The sequence below is a fragment of the Pholis gunnellus genome (genome assembly GCF_910591455.1).
Source record: "Pholis gunnellus genome assembly, chromosome: 3".
Lineage (NCBI taxonomy): Eukaryota > Metazoa > Chordata > Actinopteri > Perciformes > Pholidae > Pholis > Pholis gunnellus.
In genome coordinates, this window is record NC_136529.1 from 7509677 (window position 1) to 7530085 (window position 20409).

A 20409-nucleotide genomic window follows, 5' to 3' on the forward strand; every position below is an offset into this window, starting at 1 on the left:
GACTTCAGTTTATCTGCAGTACCTCCAGCAGCATAATGAAGTAAGAGTCTGTAGAGCTGTCTGAATGAAGTGTTTAAAGGTGTATTCATATTTTCGCATACTGTATCTTGGTTACTGGTTAACACTGTCACTGCATTCATTTGACAAGTCAAACAAGACAAAAGCTTTAATTGAAGTCTTCTGACAACATGCAAAAAAAAAAGAACAATTGGCTTTTTCCGTCATTTATCATTCAAGGAATAAGAACATCCTTTCTAGAGTAATTTACCACAGGACAAACATGTCATGGAGTCTTCTGTTGCCTGTACTCCTTTTATTGCAGAGCTGGGGAATGAACAATGTGTGCATTCTGCTGTGAATTCTCCACAGAATTCTTGACAAGGCTTGAAAGAAAACCCAGGCATCAAATAGTCAGATCTCCATATGTTTGATTGAGGAAGTAGAATATCTGTCTGCACGCAAATGAGGGTACCTTTTCCACTTATTTGTCTCTTATTGTGAAGTACATGAATCTCCATCTACAGGAAACATACACAAAGCAATTTGCAAAAGTATATGTATGGTATATTGCAATAACTTTTTTAGGTTACTATTAAGGCTGGCGTTTTTTAAGTAGGCACTGCACACATTTAAATTCCCATTTTAAACAAAGCTGCAGCCAATATGCTTTGCACATTTAGCTAATCCAAATTATCTTTAAATACAATGCTCATCCACAGTTTGCCTTCAGTCTTAAGATTGGGATATTTACTACAATATGCATATTAAACACAAATTAGCACATAAAAATATACTGGGCTGGCTGAGTGGGTGATGCCATGTCTTCAGGAGAACATCAAAATCTTCCAGTAGCGAGCCCCGAGGCCACCGGCATATTAAACTCTCATCATTATCTGACTTTCCTCATATTGTTTGTACCATATGAAATGAGTGTCTGTAAGGGACGGGTGAGACGTTTCTAGCTGAGGGCACTCTTTAATGTGCCAGCGTGCATTAAATAATTAAATAATTAACTACAGCGGTAGCCTGAAGATTAAAGAATCGTAACCGAAATTGTTCCAGTTTGAAGACTCACTTGAGCTGGGAAGAGGCTGGCTGTAGGGGGCTGAATTGACTTTGTAACTACAGTACTGTCAGCATGCGCCTGAGCGACACACTGACGCCAGATTCTTCAGCCCTGTAAGCTAAGCAAGTGACACTATTACAGTGACAGTGTATATAAAAATGTATGCCCTAGTGGCGCTGTAAGCCGTTTCAGTGCGTCTATCGTTGACCCAGAAAAAATGTATTGTGTGCTCACAGCATAATGTACTTTTTTTATTAAAGTAATAGTAAAAAAAAACAACTAAGATTTAACATAAAGCAATGCTGTGCCAGTAAGATAACGTGTTCTCTCTTCAAATGTTTCAAATACATTATGTATAAAGGAAACTTAACATATTTAAGTAAGGTTAGTCCATTTATACTGATGTAATTTACAGCATGTAGGTTTTTGGTTATACTACCATAATTATAAAAAGCACAATAACCATCATAAGTAGTTTTTTGCTTGACTGACTGAAGAAAATGCACATAGATCTAATAGGGCTGTATGGAATATCATTTCTGGAGCTTTGAAGCTTCGGAGATAAATATTTGACCATATTCGAAACGTATATGGATAACTCACACATGTGCTCGCTTTAACACACACACTGAATAGAGAGAGAGTCACTTCTCGCAGATTCTTTATGCTTTTATACCTTTGGTGGCAGGTTTTGTTGGAGAAAAATAAAAACTGCTGCCGTTGCATCTTCACACGCAGAGAATCCTGTTGCATCCAATGGCGGTGGGAGGGGAGATGACATCAAAAGCTTGTTACATTTTCCTCAGACTTGCAGTCATTATTTATTTATATTATTCTTTACTCTATTATTATCTACTCTGAGATGAGGACAAAAATCGGACTTCAAATATTTCCCTTTTTTACTGAAACAGAAATGGCTACAAATTGTGCATTTGTCCTAAAAAAAAGAGGTAACACTTTATAATAACTACACACTATGAAGCATTAGTTAAGTATGAGTAAACACTTAATTCATTTATAAAGCATTGTTCCTACATTAATAATTCATTAGAATGCAGTTCATAACAAGTTATAAATGTTTTATTCTTGATTAATAAGCTCGTCTATTATGTGTTTCATTATTATGTTTTCATACTTTATAAATGATGGATTCCCCATTTGTAAATTAAGTATTATATATTTTACAAACCAATTATTAAGGAGTTGTAGATGCTTAATAAGATCATTTATAAAGTGTTAGTAAATGATTAATAACTTATTTAGGTGCATTATTCATGCATTTATATATATAATGATTTACATATGCACTAATGGTAGGGACTATGTTAATATATTCTTTATAAACACGTATTAATAGTGCAATTCATGGTACGGCATAGATAGTCCTCACTTTAGATGAGGTCACACAAAATACTTTACTAAGGACTAGTAACTACCTTAATAAATCATGAATTGCAGTATTAATATGCAGTATTAAAGAGGCAGTCACTACAAGCAGATGTAGTCAAAACACTGCAGCAGTGCCTGACCTGATAGCTGCAAGATCTCTTTCTTTCAGATCTGTACATGTATTTATCTTTCATCTGTATATTTTCCTTGTACAATGCAACAACATGATGACATACAAAAGGAGTCATTTAAAACCAGCTTTCATCATGTGAAACCTCCTCTTCCCTACAAAAATACCTGACAGACACACATTCAGGCCGTCAGAGAACACATTTGCAAACAAACTGCACTTTACAAAAGATTGCTATGAAGTTTAGGTCAGGCTTGGAAAGTGCTAAAGGATACAGCGTTTATTAACTGCATGTGTGTACAACACTGTGATATTTATTGACATCTTGCGAGCAGAAAAGCACATGTGAATTGTGCCAACATCGAGAATGCTGCATTTATAGAGGAAATGTTGCTGCAACAGATTTCAGGGAAAATGATATCACTGTCGCTTTGGACTCTTTTCATCTGGCTTCTTTGATGCAAAATTGGTTTTGTGCAGCTGAGCACTCAACAACATCACAGGGTGTGTGAAATATTTTCCTTTCTGCACACAATCCTGTTTTTGGGTAATCACGTCTTTGTCTAATGTTATCTCAAAAGTGCAGTATTAAGATCAGTGTGTACATTGGCTATTACAATTTCACAGACTGTAATCAGACTACCATTAACTCAAGTCTTTCTTCACACACACAAGCACACAAATACATTTCAGAATAATCACTTGAAAACAACCAAAACATTCTCCACACGTTTTTTTTGTTTGTCTCAGAATAAACGTCTGGGGGTCTTGGTAGACCCTTTGTTTTTAGGAATAAGAAAATGAATGAAAGTGAATAAAATAATTGGCGAATCGGCGAGGCTTAGCTTAATCAGAATCAGAACCGTTTATTGCGGGAGGTGCATAACATTTAACAATCAACAACAATCAACACAGTGCAAAAAGTAGAAGCATATTAAAATGTACAGTAAAATATAAAAAATAAAGTATAAAATAAAGTGAAATATAAAGTAAAGTGCACGAACGAACAGATGACAGGACTATAAACAAGTGAAATGTAAGTGTAGTGTAAAAGTAAAAGTGTCGAGTGTATTTAAATCATTTAAATAATAATGCTAATGTCAGCCCGCTCACATGTGCTTGCAGTGGAATTGTTGACATGGTGAAGTTTAGAAGGTATGTCACGTTCAACACCTTTATTTTGCCCAAAGGATGAGACAAGATTTGACATGATGATAGGTAACTCACCAAAGTAACTGCTGTTCTTCTCAAAAGGAAAATGAAGGTATGTACCAAATGCAATCTGTCCCATATGCTGGTGGGACATTTCAGTCAAAGCCACACATGTAATCCTCCGGGTGGTGCTGAAGGAAACGCATGGGGAGGATTCTTCCTCTTTAGAACATGAATCTCTCTACTAAATTTGAGCGCAATCTATCCAATAGCTGAGACAAACCAGTCTGGACCTTGAACTCTCTTTATGCGTCAGGTCTGTTTCTGGCACGATTACTGCAAAGCTCTGCTCATGCTGGAGTTAGGGAGCTGTCACAATGCTTTGTGGGTGTTCTGTGCTGAAATGGGCAACTACTGCCTGTCCTGCTGGGTTTCCTGCTGGCATGTGTAACAGCTTTTCCAAGTATACATACATTGTGTCTGTTTGAATCTAGACATGCTGTACAGACATGTGGATCAAGTTTTCACAGCAAGTCCTAGTCCGCATCAAAAGGAAATAATTAGACTGAATCGTCCAGTTTTAGAGATGCATTTGTTTATGTGCAGTGATTTATTTATATTTATTTATTTAGAGCACCAACAATATTGTGAAAAAACAGCTCAAACTTCAAGCTGTTACTTCATAAGCTCCCGATTGCAAGCTGTGCAAGATTGTGTTGTTTTGTGAGGTGTTTCTGTTATTTTGTCCATCCCTGTATCTTTGGTTGCCAATATGTCAGATTGGTATTTTGTGTGTAACGTGACAGAGACTCAACCACACATTCAGAGATCTATCTTCATCTGTTGTGTTATTTTAGGGGTATCTGTTTCTTATGTTCTGTAATCAGGGTTGGTTGATTAAGTGTAATTTACACGTGATTTTATGGATGAATAAATTGAACCGTGAAGCTTGAACTAGCATTGTTGTGGAGACCTGAACTTCAGCGAAAAAGAGCAAATTAAAATATTCTAACTATCGGTGCAGAATGTTGACTATAGGGCCCACTTATCTAAAAATAGCAGTCTTAGAAAACCATGTTAGTCAAACACTAATCCCTAAAAAAAAAAAAAAACTTTCTTTGAAAGAATTTCAGTTTTTCCTTTTTTGCCCCCAGAGTGGAAACTGAAAGCTGCTACATGATATCAAACGTATCCTTCCCCAAGAATGGCAAACAGCTCTCTAAAGAAAAATATTCTTAGTAAAATCCAACACCAATTGTCCTGAAGGGTGGAGTGAATATAGATCCCTGATGAAAGGTTTGTGTATTGAGATGTGTCCAGCCCTAAGGATGAGCTATTGCCCCTGTCTACTAGAGCCCCCTCCTAAGGGGGCTGTCTGTACTGTCTTATCTTAGACCATCGAAGAAATACTCATTACGAAACGAATATAATGATGTCGCATACCACGTGAAACTTCAGAACCTTGGTTAAAATAATATGAATGCCATTTGTTCATGCTCCAAACACAACTCACTCACCAACTATTAGAATTACTACAATACAATATTCATATTTCTCGCCTAAACTCTCTGTACTAAAACCTCTCTCATGTTGTTGTGCTTCACTTTATCAAAGTCAAACTTTGCAGAGAGACTGGTCACATATTGTGCTATGATTTGGGATTGTTTTTAGGCTTGGACCTGCATCATTTCAAAGAAATAATATCAATAAAAGTGCTTTTCTTTTCAGGCAAACCTGAAACTTTTCAATTTTAGCTGTGTGCCATCTTCATTTACTCTTAATCAGTAACATATATACGGATATTTACACATCTGAACAAATCTCACAAGTGTTCCCTTTTATTATAACATCAAAATGATTCAAATAGACATTGTGGTTGCAAAGATGCACTCCTTTTAGTATGGGTATGCAATTTCGAGCAGAGGCCTAAAAATAGGGGCAGGGTTCAAGAGGTATTTTCCAGACAAATAAAATGCCAACAAAATCTTTTTCAGAACTCCCACACAAGTCGGTCTCAGATTTAGGATATTTCTGAACATATTGAAGATGAAGTTTTACATCATTTCTGTCTCTTCGAGAGGTACTCAACAGCAACAACAAATTAGCAAAACAAAACACTTGACTTCTTTTTTTCTGTGTGCTTTGTTTCCTCAGCAGACAGGGTTTTTTTTCATACCATATGAATTCACTTTCCCACATCAGTGGGCCCGCTCGAGCTGCATTCTATAAATCAAATCAAACACTTTAGGGGTTCCATCATAAAAGCATCTTATAGGGTGATAGAAAAACAGGCGAATCAATCAGTCAATTAGAAGATGAAAGCAGCTGCTTCCTCTGCAGTGTTTTGTCGGCGTTTAATTGGTGGGGAGTTGATGATGACGAATGGACATGAGGTCATTCATCTCCTGCAGATGAGGTTTTCTTTAGGACCGGAACAATCGGAGGCTTCGTCTCAAGGGCAGGAAAGCGAAGAGGTTTTTTATTTAAATTTTTGAGAAAAGGGACCGGGCACATTATTCAAAACACTTTACTCCACACATCAGTCTTGAGTTTGCACTTACTTTCCACTCCCTTTGCAGATTTTTTTTTTTAAATCAAATGTTCCTTCAGGTCTGCATTCATTATGTATAACAGAATGCTTGATATGATTTCTACAACCCAAAATAATGAATCTGCAAAATGGGCTTGTTTGTTGCTCACATGTTTTACCCATATCTCTGCAGTTGTGATTCTGCAGCACTGTTATCTCTCAGGCCTGGAAGCTTAAGGGCTCAGATTTTCCTCCTTGGAAGCTCCTGTGCTCCCGGGCAACAGGTCCCTCTAATGATGGGAAATTATGCTTGTGGCACGTCAATTATGGTGCAAAAATACTCCCGAGCAGCTGTGTATCATTTTTTTTGTTAAGGCTTAACATTTCTTTCATAAGAGGTTTTCTGTGCTATTGCAGGTCCCTTCCCACTCACAGTATCTCTCACAATAGCGCCAATAAAATATTAAGCAAAAAATACAAACCGCCTGGTATTTTCTCTTGAGTTCACTCTGCAAGAATAGCTTCTCAATAAAACAACACATTTATTTTTCTCTTCCTTGAAGAGACATTTCATTTCATGATTTGACGAGAAGAAAATGTAAACTGGTGTAGCCAAATGTGTGAGTGAGCCACGCATGATCCAACAGAGCAGATTTATAAAGCTCCAGCAGCCTGTAAAGACCTATTACCTAATCATTGTCAGCATGTCACTCAAGATGACCTCATCTCCACAGAAACACGGGGAAGAGCAGCAAAGTGAATTCAAAAAACAGTAGGAGCCTGCTGTTCGGTAGCCTCCTCCGTATGGCTCCTGTTCTAAGTACCACCTTTTGAATGTAAGCAGTGGTCCCTTTTCTACAGAGGGCATGTCAGAGGTGTGAAAAACAATCTCTGGAGGAGGTCTAGGCGGTCCAGAGAGAATTAACAAGAAAATCCCAGTCATCTGCAGTGTCTCAATAAAACAATAATACAAACTCACTTCAACGGAACTAAACAATAATGTTGATTACTACCACTGTAACGAGTGCATACCCGCTTTGTTGAAAATCTCCACAAGCTAAACATCACATATGTTTGACAAACTGAATTCTGGCCTTACAAAGCTGAAATAGCTAGCACGTTAGCATACAGTTGCTTATTTAAACATCCAGCAAATGCTAAACAACATAATCAGTGATTTGGAGTCGTGTTTTGGGCCGTCTGATGAATGTAAGTCCAATATTTACTCACTTTGAGCTCCATTTTGCTCTCTACCAACCTCGAAGGGAAATGTCAGGCTTTTTAGCTGCTAAATGCTTCACTGTTTTTACCAGCTATTTGCTGACTTTGCCTGTTTTCCATAGCTGCAGGTAGTGCACTGACGTTTTTTTTCCCCTAAATCAGCTGATTGCTACGTCTGACAACGAGACAGACAGATTATGGCGGAATTGTTACGACCCTGTCTGTCAAAAATAACCGACAACAAGAAAGTCTGAAGGCAACCACTGACTGCGAGTGACCCTTTTACATACATACATACATCACATCAAAATATGTGCCACTTTAAAATGATGTCATGACAGATGGTTATATATCACATTTATATTTACATGTTGATGTAACTGGCTTGGACTGATCAGTTAGTATCCAGTATGCTACATCGGCATTGTTTTGATGCTCCTTGTTGTGTTAAGGGCGGGAAACTTGGAGTTGTATCAGTATTTGTACGAGTGTTGCCAAAGCTCACTTGAAAACTCAATTTAATTTGGTGGCAGTGAACTATGACACCATTACAGAGTCAATTAGGTAGGCTGCTGCAGTCAAGTACGCCTATTCGTAGGGCTTAGTATGCGGACTCAGCTCTGCCCAAGGCCTTTCTGGACTGTAGTCAAAAGAAAGAGGTCAGGCAGAAGTCAATTGGTTTGATTGAAACCGCTGCCCTTGCTTTAAAGAAGAGGTGAAAAATAAAATAGAACATTATTAAGCCATGTTAGGTTTTTTTTCTTGCACTTTGAAGAAGGATTGCAATAACATGATTGTGTCAAGCCATCTGTTAGTGGGATATCTCTGGTGATTAGAGATGCTCCGATCGATTCGCCGGTGACCAGAATCGGGGCGATTTTCAGCTTCATCGGCCATGACCGGCGAGCAGCCGATCAGTCTTAGATATAGCCAATTCTTTGCAGGTCGAAAATTAACAGTGGCACGGTGGTTGGCGTCGACACAGACAGTAACTTGACTATTGTCAACGGCGCGGGGTCTCCCCCTCTCCTTGTGGGGAGTTCACAGTCAGTAGGTGGTGGGGAAGGCAGGAGGAAGCCACACGCTGCAGGAGTCCACATAATACAATACACATATCTTTTAATTAATGTGAATAGATACTGATTCATTTAGTTTTATATGAATAAATAGATTAATAATGACATTGTTTTTGATGGATGATTATCTACAACAGGCTTACATACAGAGTCTAGAATAAAGTTTTCTCTCATTATTCTCTATTAACACATCATTTTTGTCAGACTTTTAAGAAATCGGATATTGGAATCTGTCAAGAATGTTGCAATCAACGCATCTCTACTGATGATATTTCAGAAGAGCAGACTGATTGCTATGTTATTCAATTCACATTTGCTTTACTTAATAAATGTGATATGGCAGACACCACCTCCATTCAATGTTGCTGCAGTGTTGAGGGATGATTCATTCGGGCACTTTGTTCCGATGTTTTAAAACATTACAGTGATCAGCTTGATGGATGCGATACTAACTAAAGGTCATATTTTAAATGATGACCTGTTTTGACTCCTCCACCATCCAAAGCATGTAAACAACATTGTCAGATTTCTATTACCTGAAACCTTTTTTTTCTGTGGTCTCTTATTTTGTCTGGTAACACAGCCGACATCACACTTTGTTATTTCCAAAGTGTTTTTCTGTTTGAACTGTGTTGAAATGATGTTTGAAAGTCAGAATGGGCAGAATGGAGTGTGTGTGTGTGTGTAACTGCTGTAATTTGCCATATTTGTCAAAATGTCCTTTTCATCTAAACACCATGGATAGAGACAGTGCTCCATTTTATTTTTGCCAAAGTACCATCAAACTAAAGGAGAGGAACAAAAGGTAATTTAATTATTTTCTTATTTTTGACATTTCAACGTGGACCACAAACTTGAAGAAAGATGATGTTCCATTTTATTTGAAATACAATATCATCAAACCATTGGACACAATACACGGTACAAGTGTTGAGGACAGGACAGTATGTGATGAGTAGTGAGCAAACATCTATCAATTCAAGCCATTAATAATATAAAAATATTGATTATTACATCTTTAAATATTTATAAATGTGCTAGGAAATTAAGTTTTGGAAATAAAAAAGTGACACGTTTTGTATTTTAGTAAATGCAATAGTTAATGATAAAGTAGTGATTATGTTTAAGTAAAGTAAGTCAGTCAGAACATTAAAGCATACAAACATGTTCTTGTAGAAACCCAAAATATAAGTATTAAACTGAAAATGAGCATATGTTCCCTTTAAATAGTTCCTTTGAAACATTCCAGAGTCTGTGTTTGGGTCCACATTTGCACCAAAAAAACCAAACTATCTCAAGTGTCTCAAGTTTTATTTAAAACTGTTACTGTTAAGTTTTGGAGGTAGCTTGCCAACAAACAAACAAGGCTGAAAACACAACCTCCCTGGCAGAGATAAAAATGACTAAATCTCGTATTGATTTCTAGTCCTCACTCACTTTTCTTTGGTGGTGTTTTTCAAAGTAGCTGTTGCACTCTGACACGGACCCGATCACAGAAACATCTGTGACATGGGCCTAATGAAGATGGCCCAACTGCACGTTATGTTGTTCTGAAATATGAACAAATGTTTAAAAACCTACTAGGGGATGAAAAGTATTTTATAGCACATTATGATCCTTCCTTTTTTCTGAAAATGTAGTCCCTGGTGCATTTCGACTGGTATGTGCTTTGATTTTAACAAAATATTTCAAGCTGATGTCTGAGATTAACCAACTTTCACACACTGACAAGTCAGAAGCATCTAGAGCAGGGGTGTCAAACTCATTGTCGCTCTGGGGCCACATCAGCATCATGGTTGCCCCCAAAGGGCCGGTTGTCGGGGGGTGTGGGGGGGGGGGGGTGGTGGTGCTGCTACTTCTTCGTCGGCGGGGAGGGGGGCTGCTGCTGCTGCTGCTGCCACATACGCTGGTGGAGGTGTGCGCGGCGCGTGCGGATCGGGGAGGAGCTCCGCCGTGCGCGATACAACGGATATTTGTAAATTGTCCGACTTTTACATTTTTTTTTTTTGCTGGCGGATTCGCGGGCCACATAAAATGACGTGGCGGGCCGGATCCGGCCCGCGGGCCGTATGTTTGACACCCCTGATCTAGAGCTTAAAAAAAAAGGAAAACAAAGGAGTCAAGATAGTATGTCCAACTGGTTCATTATTTACTTGACTTGCTCCACAGACTAAACACACAAAAAGACATGTGTGGTGAACGAATAACAGGGGAAAGATGTACAATTAGGAAACCCAGTGGAGCGGAGACACAACAAATTGTGTTTTCAGACTTAATACTATTGTATTTCTTTGGTTTAATTGAACTGAGCATGGACACAGCATGACAGATTAAAGTCTACAACCAGCCACGCTGAGGGCTTGCAGGAAGAAATCTGTCTTGGAAATCTATTATGAAAAACAAATGGCTTCGTTGGACGGGAATTTCTTTTCTGGCACATCAGACCCACATAGGCAGTGGAAGTTACACAGTATAGACTTGGCAAGAAAAGGGAATCATTTGCAAGAGAAGGTTATTTCAAATCTCCTCACACATCCACAAAAACAACCTCCTGACGCAAAGCAAGCCAACAGCAAACCTAAGATTCCTCTTTGTATTGTAAATGCAGTAGGAAGGTAAAACCATCACAGACAAAGCTACTTTCTAACATCAAACAGTTTCTCAGGATCCGGTTTCCTGCTTTGAATAATTTTGTCAGTTCAGTACTCAAAACCTTCCATGAACTTTTGTGACTTTTCTACAGTTCACATTTCATTTGTAAAACTACAGTTCAGCTGCTGAGAACATTATAATGGGGAATAGTTCACACCTCATGTGTAATGTCATGTTCAAATAAGATATATATTATCAAATTCCTTGTTGAGAAACGTCCTCACTAATCCAGCAATAACTGATTGTTAATGCTGATTTAGCGCCATCAGTATTCAGCGTGAGGACATCTGTCGTGTTGTGTTTATTTCGGTGAATAGCTTTGCTCCCTGACTAAGAGGTCTTTACATAATGCATTCAAATTAGAGCACAGAGCAGCAACACTGAAGTTTTCAATGGAATTAAAAAACAGACGTTTTTTTTTTTGTTGTAGGACTGCTGCAAGGTTAAAAACGCTCACTTCTTACAAGCCCTGATTTAAGCAGGAAATTACAGAATGTTTTACCTTGAATTATTACATGAAAGCCATGAAATAGAAAATGGGCTGTTGCTAATGTAAAATACAGGCAAAATGAAGGAAGTGACACTAAAGTTCCCGTTAAAATAAAAAGCTTTTGTCAGCTCATGTGGAGTTCAGCATCGTTGAAATTTAATCCCAGATTTACAAGGAGAGGATGCCATACAGTGTACTGTGCAATACACACAAGATACTGTGTACTTTAAATGTTCCTCTTAAACACAAATACAAACGTTTATGAAATCAGACATACATGCATTCCTACACAGAATGTGTGTTTTTAGTTTTGTTTGTGTGAGATTGTGTGATGCGTACATTCAGTATCTAACTCGTCTGGTGGTTTAGTAACGTGATCGTAGCCAAGAGAATTTCACAATGTGCTAAAACCTAAAGCAGCATTAAAGAGGCGGAAGTGATGTTTTTGGGCCACTTACAACATATAAAGTTGATGGTGAACTTGTTATTTTGATGGACCGGACGGACGGACGTAACAATATCAAGTCCATTCTGGTGGATGTGATATCTCAGGGATGCCTGGAGGGCATTGTTTTCAAATGTGGCTCAAACGTCCATCTGGACTCAATGATGAACTATTCAATTCATTTGAAAAAATATCTCAAAACTGAGGCATACCATAATGCATCAATAATTATAATTTAGTCATGTAATACATTATTCTGAAATGAGCCATTCTGCATAATGAGTACTTTTTGCTTTTTTGTATTTCAAGTATATCTTTGATGCTAATACTTTACTTCAGTAACATTTTGAATGCAGGGCTTTTACTTGTTTTCCTGCTGGATTACTACTTTTACTTGAGTAACCTTAATAACAGCTGGAAAATAACGTCTGGAAACAGCGCTGACGAGACTGAACCAAAAGAGTAATGATGTGTGGACGGTAAAGCCAATACAATGAGCGAAAAGATGGTAAAACACTGTAAAGAGTTAGTGAAAACAGTCTCAACCAACCGTTTCACATTATACAAAGTCATTTCATTTATTCTTAATGTAAAAATACCAATTTGTCCAACTTTAAGAAAACACAACCAAATACTATAAGCAAAAAGAAGAAAACATTTTCACAACGGTTAATGTCACATTTAGAAAGAAATCAGCAAATAAATGTCTTTTCATAAGTACTACTTGTGTAATAGTTTTTAGAATCCCCCATAAACTGAGTGTGGCTTTGTTTCATTGTGCTGTACGGCTAGAAGCATTACTTTATTTTTATGTTTTTCTGTATTTTCAGCATATGTCTTGATCTTTTGCTCTTTTGTTTCTGTACAAATTGTGATGTTATCTTTTATGTTTTCCTCATGTGAGTTATTACTTCTTTTTGCATGTGTTTTCTTTCGTAGCAGCTTCTCTGCCACATATAAGGATATGCCTTACAGTGGCGGAAAATAAACTACAAAGGATTGCCTTGACGAGACACAACCTTGCTTGCAAACTTGCTGTGAACCATAACTAAAGTTGCTTTAATTGCCTAGTATTTGACTATTAACTTTAATATACAGTGACAGTATGGTTTTAGAATTAATTGTTGTGTTTGTTGGTTGTGGAAATGACCTCCCACTGGGTTTATTATAAGTTAAATTTGTATGTAGTTACTCCATTCGAATATGTCTAAAGGGTATATTTTTTACCCAGGTCCAAGAAATATGCAGGAAGCACAAAAGACAGCTTTAAAACACAGGAAGCAGGATATATTCAGTGTTCTGGGCAAACAGAGTAGATGTTGTGCACATCGTCTCTGCAGTTGCAAAGTATATCAAACAGTGGTCGAGTGAGAGGAAATGGTAGATTGTACCTGAATTTGTTCTCCGGTGACCTTAGGTCATGAAAAACATCAATGACAGTTTCTCATCTTCTTTTATGAATCAACAGATCTTCTTTCTGCTTTCTAAATCTAATCGTCAGCTTATTTGATCATGTGCGGCTGCGACATAATTAGATTTTGCGTTATGGAATCTGGTGTTCACATAATTAAAATACAAAGAAAATGCGGTGGTTGTTGATGCCATGACCTGATCTCACACGCAGTATGTCTGTTGTTATCTGGAAGGCATCTGAATATAAATGAAAAGCAGAAAATGAAAGCTGCTCAGCCATTGTGGCAAAGACAGATGACATGTCTGCGGCTGCCCTGATACTGCAGCAGCTATTTGTCAACACTACTTTCCATTCATTTTAGTGAACACATTGTTAAGATGACAACAGGATAGTCCTCCACTCTGGCATATGACAACCTCAAAGTGACGGTGTGGTTTGCATGCTTCTCACTTATCTAAACCCATCAATTTGAGTAAACACCCCAAATGGACGATAATAGAGCATGTTTGAGTCAACTGGACAAGTGGGTCATCACACACAAATGGCTGAAGTGATGAAATGCTCTCACAAATGCAGTCACGACAAACACTCCCTGCAGCAGTCTGCCATCAAATAAAAGATGACAGTTAAAGCGTGATTGTATTTTTATTTTTTTCAGGGATACCAAAAATCCCTTCGTGGATTCAAACACTTTCTGCTCAAAATCTGGAATGCATCCAAAAGAAAATTGTCGGATGTGACGAAAACTTTCAGAAAACTGAAGCAACCTCAAATCCTTGTTCCTAACAGCCTCGTCAGAACATTGGACTTGATAGAGCTGCGGTAGAAACCATTAATCCATAAACTATTCATGTTTATTTATAAAGAATAAAGAATCTTCAAATCTAATCTCTAACCCAGTTTCACAGCTGAATCACCAACCAAATCTTGTTGTTGTGTCACTGACGGCTGTTTCCCTCAGTCAGAGGAACAATTGACCAATCGGAGCTTTGCAGATGGGATCCTCCTACATAGCTGTCGAGCTACATCCACAAAAGATTGGGACCAAAAGATAGCAACTAAAATGATCCCAAGCATGGATGAAATTGACGCAGCTCTGCTATAAGTCGAGTTACATAAATAACACATCTTAAATTTGCAAATGTCTTCGATCATTGTGAAAAAAACATTTCTGATCTTATACCGCAGCTCTTTTCCCTTCTGAAAACTACATTCCATACAAAGCAAAATAACCCCCATTTCTAAAAGAAACTGGTTAAAATGAACTGAATGAATGGCGCAAAAAAAAAACGGCACTACCGTCTTGTTAACAGTCTATAAATCCTTAATATGTTTTTGGCCTTTTACTTGGTACATCTTGGCACTAATCCTGTATCTTAGTATTGCAAGTAAACTGCTTATTTTCTACTGTTGTAACAAATACACAAGTGTAAAAGCATTATATTCTGAATTATTAAAATCAGCAATGCAATATGTTCCTCTTACTGTGAGCCCACAGCTTATTTAACAGGTCTGCAAATGAATGGTTTAATTTTCAGGCTGTGGGATGGTAAAAGATATCTTTATTGGAACAGTGGAACTCCTCAAGAGGGTAAAGCAAAGTACAAAACTACAAGAAGCTAAATGCATGACTGCAATTGTTTTTGATGCAGTGGTAAACATACTAGAAAGATACTGCCTCGGTGGGGGGTCACGCAATGAAAGCGTGAAAGGGTGTTTTGATTTGGTGACCTTGATATCCTGCTGTCCTGCCTTTTATACTGCTTTTGTTTTTGTGCCATCGTGACAGTGCCAGATGATACATTTGGAGTCGGGGACATTGATTTCTACACAAACTCTCATTAACTATTGCAGCCCATCGTTCTCAAAACGTGTCTATACACAGCACTCATTGCAGGATTGTTGCAGTTCTGTTTTTCCGCTGACACAATTTGAAACATTTGCGTGTCCGAGGACAGGGTCAGAAATTCTGTCCGACCTTCTCAAACTTAACGAGGTTTGGTGACAGCTGTGCAAGAACGAGACAGTTTCATCCACTTCAGACTCTGTCTCAAACCTCAAAACTTTTTTAGACAGCTAAATCTGGATTTGGCTGTTTCCTCATTGAGCTGGGCACTAGGGAGGAAGGCCACAGAATGACAGGAGTCTAGACCACCGCGCACGTCACGCACACAGGACAATGATCTACAAGTACTAAAATAACAACCATAGAAGCCTTTCTGCTGCTGTATTTTTTTTTATCTGCGTTAGCTTCATGCTTCACGTCGTTGACATGACTCGGCTGATGGAGAGGGAGGTGTTACTGTAATTAATTTGCAGTTAATTGTTCAATCCTTTCATTGGTTGTTTCCTCTGATTGCTTTTTGGAGAACAACATGTCGGGCTGTAGAGTTAATCTTTCATATGACACTGCAATCACAAACTCACTTTGGCAAAGAATAATTTACATAGTTTAGCTTCCCTGACTCTGAACTGGTCTCCATCTACAGCGCTGATAGGTATAGTGTGCATGTACTGTATATAAGCTCTACAGCGAGTGTACAGGATGTACTAAGACATGTCTTGGTTGTGTCCCCGCTGTCCTGAGAGCCGCAGGATGCTAAGAAACAATCCTTCAGATAAACATGCCACACTGAGGCACTCTAAATCTCCACAAAGAAATCCTGTTGGAGAAGCACTGGGAACATTGCTTCAAATGCACAAAACACAACCCAGCATCCTTTTGTTTCTTTGTTTCGTTGCTGTACTTTTCGGGTTTGCTTTTGCAAGGACTCTTAAGTGTTAGTCTTATTGTGAGTGTACTGTATTATGGGTGTAAGCGGGGATTCAGGCCAAAAGCATTCACATTCTTGCATGTTTTCTGTGCCGGTGTAGTACCATGAAGAGAGTCATTAAATACTCATAACAGTACAGTATAGCAGCGCAGCCTGCAGCACACACTCCTCCACAAACGTTCTGCTTTCATTAACAGATTCATGTATAAAAAAAACATTTATCTACTTGTTTAAATACCTTGGTGTCACGTATTTAGCAAAAACAAGAATAGTAAACCGAGCGAAGAAAATGCTTACCTTCCTGGGAAGAGTCCAGAAGAAAAAGAGGTTGTGAAGCTGCTTCTTCTTCTATGAAAAACAGACCATTCCTCACCGTTAAAAGTACCGTAAAAGTCTCAGTTAAATCCACAATGGAATGTATAATGCCCTGTAAAAGTAATAGAGAATCAACATACAGACTATTACACATATTCACATTATTCCCAAATGCTAAACAGCAAACTGTAGATAAAGAAAAGGCCTTTTGTAAAGAAATTCTGAGAGAATTCTTCCCGTTGGTCAATGCAGATTTTCACCATCTCAGTTTCAGTTTTTTAAGCACTCCCGGGTAAACTGACAACACAAAGCCCTTGATTTCATTACCTCGCCCATGATTGTTTATTTGTACCTAATTAGATTTAAATTCAGTTCACACAACAAAAAATGTAAAGTGACATTTCTGATGTTTAATTCATGTTAACTTTACTTTCTGTGATTTTTTATTTTAAACTGTGATGTCATTTTTCCACAGTTTCTCTAAATGATCACATTGACTTGATCTGTAAACTTCCTTGTGTTTAGGGGGGGTGTGCATCTCCCAGTCTGTCAAGATTCCCCGGGAGCCCAAGCAGGGAGAGTTTGACAAGGTCATCCGACGCCTCAGAGAAAACCCAAATGCAAGAGTTGTCATACTTTTTGCCAACGAAGACGATATCAGGTAGGTCCTAGTGATAGCTACGTAACACACCGTGGAAGATTAGAAAAACATCAGAGCCACAGCATCCATCCAGCAGACCGCTGTGTAACCAATTGCAAAACAAAATCAAAGTGGAGTTGGTCGGGATGCTGACCTTATCCGTTGCAACATCTGTTTCCTCACCTTTGCAGGCGGCTACTTCATGCAGCTAAAAAGGCCAACCAGACAGGTCATTTCATCTGGGTGGGGTCGGACAGCTGGGGCTCAAAGATCTCTCCGGTTGTGCACCAGGAGGAGATGGCAGAGGGAGCCGTCACCATCCTGCCCAAGCGGCAGTCCATCAAAGGTACAGAGAAGTGCTTTGTGCATATATCAGATCTCCCCGTATAATAAAACCATGTGCATATTTCAGTGAAATATCCTTTTCATGAGACGTAGGGCTGTATCTGTTTGCAAAAGAATAAAAGATTCTTTGTAATTTGCTTAACCATTGATCATACGATCATCAAAAGTCAAAAACCTAAAATTCTGTCAAACAGAGCTACAAAGTATGTTGAACATAAGATGTAATATTGAATCAATTATACTGTAAAACACATCGGAGCGCCGGCTCACAAACGGTCCCGACACTGTGCTGATACACACTGTGCCAATGACAATGAAATGATCTTTCTAGGGTTTGATCGTTACTTCATCAGCCGCACGCTGGAGAACAACAGAAGGAATATCTGGTTTGCTGAGTTCTGGGAGAACAACTTCAGCTGCAAACTCAGCCGTCACGCCGTGAAGAAAGGGTCCGGGCTGAAAAAGTGCACAAGTAAGATACTCTCATGCCGTGGAAAAACGCTTTTCAACAATTTGAGTTCAAACTTTTAACCAACGTGTAAACATTCTTCTGATGTCTTAAGGGACACATTTGGCTCAGGGTGTGTTTTGACAGCATTGCCCACCTATTAAAAAAAAAAAGAAAAATGGAGCAGCTATATATTCGATAGTCAAACTCACAGTTAATCTCACAGCTCATTTCAGTGCTGCACTGTATTTCTGCTGAGTCTAGTGTGTTTACCCACATGGCTATAACGAGTGAATGGCTCAGCTGGGCTGCATGGTTAAAGCTTCAGGCTCAGTGCCATACGTTATACAGCTGTGGAGGGCACAATCTGTCTCGAGGAAAAAACACTGAGCATTTTATTAAGGTTTAAACATCAATTAAGTAGTACAACATATATTTAAAAGATGAGGGATAAACACATGTTGTCCGGGGGCAAAATGATCCCTTGTCTTACTTGGGTAAAACTCAATTTTAACTGCTGAAATCAGTTACTCTTTCCTGCACTAATAGTCATTAATAATTAAGATGCTTCATAATAATAACTCCAACGTAATATGTGTGGTGAACATGATAACCATTTGGGTGTCATGATGTGAGAAACATGCTTATCACATAATTACACATTCAAGATATTCCTGATAATATTATTTAGCAGGGCCAGATATCTTTTAATTTGTAATTAATAATGATAATAATAATTTGTGCCCAGCCATGCACGCATATTTATAAGCAGCTGGTTAAAACAACTGGTCGACCATATCAATCAGCAACAACAATGACATTTTACTTTATTTATTTAAAAATATATTTAATATATTAAAAAAATAGTACAGTATGACGAACAACTTGAAGCTAGCAGGGTAGCTAATGTTAACAGCTGTTAATCGTAGCATTCAGTGGCTTGTTTGCGCATTAGCTTCACAGAGGGCAACTTAAAAGAGTAGATTTTGTACTTTGTTGTGTGTTTACATTTGTAAAACAAGCCTTTATGCTTGCTAATAATGAAAGTAAATATTCCACTCACAATTCATTTACATTACATCTATAACATGCACTAGTATTCTTTATTCCACTCTGCTGGAGCTGCTTTTGTTATTCCCACATATAGACACCCCGCATTATAAATCATTGAAAGAAAATGAAAAAGAAATTACAAAGCCACTTATGTAGGATACTGACGACTGTGCAAGGTTTCCAGTATGTGTGGCAGGAATTACAGTACCAATAAAGTAGCCCACCAATTCCCTCAGGTTCATTGTCTGTCAATAGTCTCCCAGTTTAATCTAAAGTAAAAGCACAAAGTAAACAATAAAGGGCACTTGCACATTGTATAGATGCTCCCAAAAAACTAAACAAAAGCTATTAATTTACACTTCAAATACAGTTAGGACCTTGGACATTAGATGAGATGTGCATCCACTGCCTGGAAGCATTACAAATTCTGTGGAATGGTACATAACAAAAAAACATTCGGTAGTCATTATTTAAAAGAATTCCGCCCCACACACATACACATTCTAGCTAGCACAGTGACTGACTTTTGCCTACAAATTAACAGTTTAAAGTATTTTTAAAATGCTAATTTACTTTTCTTACTAAATGAATGAGAAGCTAAATGTTTGTCAACACACTAGTCTCCTTACTAATGTTAAAATACAACAGAGAAGACACCAACCAGAGGCACAAATCTATGTATAGCTTCTTCAGAGTCCAGAGCCTTTTAACTTAACCCAGCAGTAGGTGACATAGACGACAGAACCTAAAGCTCGGTAATTGGATTCTCCGAGTTCCCGAGCTACCTGTTGGAATCATAGATCTCTGTCGTGTACCTTTGACTTGCTTTTTATCACTGATGCTTGCTTCCCAAAGTGAAGAGGCCAGCTGAGGACTGAGCTTATACCATGATCTCAAAGCTAGATCCAGTCATTCTAATGCATTTTAGTCCATTATCAAGTTTGAATTTACATTTACGAAAAAATTCAATTACGGTTCTATTTATTTTTCAAATATGGCAGGATCGTGCCTTGGGGTATATGACATAGAGCCCCACATTATGCACACACGAATTTGAAATGACAGCAAAATGTATTTGAAATTTAAATAATATGGATTACTTTACAGCAAGAACAGAGTCATGTGCAACAAATAAAGATAATGAAAAACAGTTTTGTTTCATAACATAATCATGGCCCGTGCGGCGTACACATGAGGGAGAAGCAGAGGGAGACACATCCGATAGATCAGCACATCATTAGGGACACACAGTTGCAAACTCATCCACTC

At 38.2% G+C, this 20409-nt stretch overlaps 1 protein-coding gene across 1 annotated transcript in view; it reads left to right on the forward strand.

Annotated features, from left to right (window-relative positions):
- grm4 (glutamate receptor, metabotropic 4) overlaps positions 1-20409 on the forward strand; it is a gene marked incomplete at both ends in the record, with an annotated part of 61932 nt that overhangs the window by 12192 nt on the left and 29331 nt on the right. The window contains 3 exons of the mRNA XM_079157103.1: positions 17180-17315; positions 17486-17640; positions 17971-18111. Of these exons, the coding sequence (XP_079013229.1) occupies positions 17180-17315; positions 17486-17640; positions 17971-18111 (432 nt within the window). The remainder of the gene's footprint in view (positions 1-17179; positions 17316-17485; positions 17641-17970; positions 18112-20409) is intronic.